This window comes from Sinocyclocheilus rhinocerous, unplaced genomic scaffold (genome assembly GCF_001515625.1).
Source record: "Sinocyclocheilus rhinocerous isolate Xijiao unplaced genomic scaffold, SAMN03320098_v1.1 scaffold43, whole genome shotgun sequence".
NCBI classification, from domain to species: domain Eukaryota; kingdom Metazoa; phylum Chordata; class Actinopteri; order Cypriniformes; family Cyprinidae; genus Sinocyclocheilus; species Sinocyclocheilus rhinocerous.
The window spans coordinates 687,102-690,947 of record NW_015628370.1 but is presented as its reverse complement, the minus strand read 5'-3'; the positions used below and the strand labels follow the sequence as shown (position 1 = coordinate 690,947).

Here is a 3,846-nt window from a genome sequence, read left to right as displayed (position 1 = left end):
TTCGACGAAGGAGCGTCCGGCGGGCTTGCGGCAACCACATGTGACGACCCCGGGCTGGACTCCGCTTCGACCACGGTGAAAGCCGATCCGGCGATCCACAGCGCGAAGTTGATGTATTTCCTCTAGGACCAGCACGGATCAGCTCTAGGCATGACGAAGCGGATATTGTGCTCTTTTGGAAGGCCAAACAAAGTACACTGAACAAAATGATAGACGCAACACTTTTGTTTTTGCCCCTATTTTTCATGAGCTGAATGGCCAGCCTAAGGCACACCTGTGCAATTATCATGCTGTCTAATCAGCATCTTGATGTGCCACACCTGTGAGGTGGATGGATTGTCTTGGCAAAGGAGAAGTGCTCACTAACACAGATGTAGACAGATTTGTGAACAATATTTGAGAGAAATAGGCCTTTTGTGTACATAGAAAAAGTCTTAGATCTTTGAGTTCAGCTCATGAAAAATGGGGGCAAAAACAAAAGTGTTGCGTTTATAATTTTGTTAGTTTCGCTTTCACAACGAAACACACAGCGCCTTCACATCATGGCGGCAGCAACAATACTTAAATAAATATTCTCCGTGAGAGCAGAGACCAAAGCTCGTGGCCAGTGGTGTTCGGACCGGAGTTTGAACCTCTGCTTAATAAACGGGAATCACCCATGAGCTCTCCCGCGAGCCGTCAGCGTAGCGCAGGGGAAAGATTTTACTCTTATCGCTTTGTTCTAAGCAACGGAGGCGTCCCGGGGCTTGAAATTCGCAGGGTAGGAGGGGGTAGTGACGCTGGGTGTAACTAAAAATGTGCCATTGTCTGGTGAGGTCCGGATGGGGAGTTACGGAACAGTCTCATATCGCATAATCTTATCTCCTGAACTGCAACTTTCTTTACCACGCTATTCAGCGCCAATCCCGCCGTGCAGTCAATTTCACTGGTTAAGGTTAGGGTCAGGTGTGGGGTAGGTTTAGGGGTTAGCATTTTTTGTAGCATTTTTTGTGTAGGAAATCAACACTTTAATTGCCACAACCAATAACATTTTTAGAATCAGCTGTGGGGCGGAGTTTGCACTGAAGTGGATTGGGGGAAAAAATTGCGCATGCGTGTCATGTGCCTGTATGTCAATTGGAGGAAACCATGCCATATTTTGGAGCTCCCACCCCGATTTGGAGTTCCCGCCCCCATTTGGAGATCTCCAGGCTGCAGTTATACCCTTCTCTGGGTAACGGCCGTTATTCAAAATATTTGTCGACACTGGCCAATCAGAATCAAGTATATCTCATCAAACTAGTTAGTCGTCACAAAGTTGTTGTGTTAACTTTTTATATCTTCCTTTCTTCAGGTGAAAAGGTCTTTTGGCCTGTGTAATTTACAACTGACATATTTCGATGAGGAGAATGAAGAGGTGAGGGTGAAGAAGTAATGGCATGGCATTCTTAATAACTGCTTTTTCCCCAACAAAAACATGAGACGTACATAATACAAAATTGTTAATACTATTAGTTAATAATTCCATGCTAATTGTGTATGTAACTGTTTGTTTCAGGTATCAATCAACAGCCAATGTAAGTAAAATGTCTCAATCTGTATATAATAAAATAAATGGAATATATTTAAACTCAGCGAGAATATGTCATAACATTGATTGGAGTCGTTTTTCTTTTTTCAGTGGAATATGAAGAAGCCCTGAAGGTAAAGAATTGTTGCTAACTCACTGTTTACTGCTATCACTCAATTAGAGCAGCGGTTCTCAACCAGGGGGCATCAGAACCTTTGAGAGGAGCCCAATAAGAATGAAAATGATTTAAATTCAAATATATATATAAAGATGTACAACATTAAACCGACATCATATTTTTGCGTTTATTTATTGTGACTACAAAAGAAGTACCAGAGGTGCATGTCCGCTTAGATAGGAGGCCCTTCAAATATTCCTTTAGACGAAGGAGAGCATTGGACTAAAAAGGTTGAGTACCACTCATTTAGAGTGAATAGAGTGGCTACCGTGTATTAAATCCATTGTTTTGCAATCAACAAATGTTCAAAAGCAAATGCACTGTGGTTTTGTTTGTAATTGTAGAGTGCTGCACGACAGGGGAACAGACTACAAATGAATGTGTATGAGACGAGGGGCAGTAGAGCCACAGTGCCAGGACCGGGCCCACCACCAGGGTCGGGGGTGGGCTTGGGCCAGGTGAAACCTGGTACTGTTGGAGAACCCAAGAAGGGATTCAGGCCTCCTCAGCACTGCCCTACTTTGGCACAAGTGGTGAGTCGCAAAGTTCAGGCTGCAGTTCCAGAGGAAGGATTGGTAAGATTTTATAACCCAATGGTTTTGCACAGTCACAGAAGTAGCCACAGTTGTTCACTATTGTTGTATCAAATTATAGGCTGCAATTTATTTGGAATGGTGCATTAATTATAATATTATAATTAATCTAAATGATAAAACATTAATGTTCTGATGTTAAAACCAAATAATGTAATTGAATTCTGAATACAGTTTTATTGTAATTTGCATGAAATGTGATATACATTTGATAAAGATTTCCAGATTGATGATTATTATAATTTCCACCATTGCAAGTTAATGACTGGTGTGTCACATATTCTATTTTAATATCCTGCTTTTGTTTTAAAGGTAATTGTAAATGAAGTCAAAGGTGGGAAGGCAGAGGATAAGACCCCTCCAGCTTGGTTCACTTCATACATGGAAAAGGTATGAGAAACAAGACATTAAAATCAGCATGAAATGAAAATCCTCCCTATCTGTTTTCTTAAAGCATGTTATTGATCTTATTGCGGACAAACCATTATTAATATTTGAGCACCAAATCAGCATACTAGAATGATTTCTGAAGGATTGTGCAGATATTTAATTTTTAAATATTTGCTTTGACCTCACAATTTTTATTAACAAATCGTAGATTGATCTTCTAGTGCAATGGCAGACTTCTGTCTGGTGTTATATGCTGGACATCTTCAATCATTTTGTCTGCATACAACTTACAGTCGACTGCAAGCTCGTATTCAGATCTGCCTCCATCCAATCAACAGCCGATGCATAGAACCACATCCCCGTCCCACATTTTTTATAATCGTTTCACTCGGATGTACATTTCAATATGAAAGAAAAGATCTGTTGCTACTTTCATTTCATTGCAATTTTAAGAGTTGACAAATGTTGTACTGTGCCATAGTGTTTAAATTGATACTTCACCCGAAAAATGAAACTTAGGGTAGTTCGCCCAAAAATGAAAATTCTGTCATCATTTGCTCATCCTCAAGTTGTTCCAAACATGTATGGAACATGTACATGTATTTTCTTTTGAACATTAAAGAAGATATTTTGAAGAATGTGGATAACCAAACAGTTTCTGGTCCCCATTGACTTCCATAGTATGAAAAAAAATACTGTGGAAGTCAGTGGGGACCAGAAACTCTTACATGTTTGGAGCAACATGTGGGTGAGTATATAATGACAGAATTTTTATTTTTGGGTGAACTATCCTAAGTTTCATTCTGATAGTTTTAGCAGTGGAGACAAACCCTAATATTGGAAACGTTTGTGTCTCAATTTTTTCTCTTCAAAATATGATAACTGCCACAGTTTAAGGATCAAGTGGTTAGAGAGGCAGTAGAGAAGATTTGCAGGGAGTTCTCTGGACAATGCTGCATCCATAAGCCAGTGGGAGCAGAGCCTCAGGTTCCTGAGGTCACCTCATCCACTCTGCCGGGGGCCCCAAGTTCAGCTCCAGCCTGCAGTAGCTGTCGGGGCCAGACCGCAGGCGGTGGATACCAATGCAGGTTAGAGAGATCTCTGTGACATGGATGTCTGTATCCAGGGTGCGAATT

The 3,846-nt window shown here is 40.9% G+C and overlaps 1 protein-coding gene across 4 annotated transcripts in view; it reads left to right on the top strand.

The window, feature by feature from the left end:
• LOC107737750 (next to BRCA1 gene 1 protein-like) overlaps window positions 1–3,846 on the top strand; it is a 22,070-nt gene that overhangs the window by 2,241 nt on the left and 15,983 nt on the right. For 3 of the 4 annotated variants that reach the window (XM_016549355.1, XM_016549353.1, XM_016549356.1), the window contains exons 2-7: window positions 1,334–1,396; window positions 1,538–1,556; window positions 1,661–1,683; window positions 2,072–2,302; window positions 2,633–2,710; window positions 3,602–3,798. In XM_016549355.1, the coding sequence (XP_016404841.1) occupies window positions 1,334–1,396; window positions 1,538–1,556; window positions 1,661–1,683; window positions 2,072–2,302; window positions 2,633–2,710; window positions 3,602–3,798 (611 nt within the window). The remainder of the gene's footprint in view (window positions 1–1,333; window positions 1,397–1,537; window positions 1,557–1,660; window positions 1,684–2,071; window positions 2,303–2,632; window positions 2,711–3,601; window positions 3,799–3,846) is intronic. The other variant, XM_016549354.1, reaches the window with a different exon arrangement.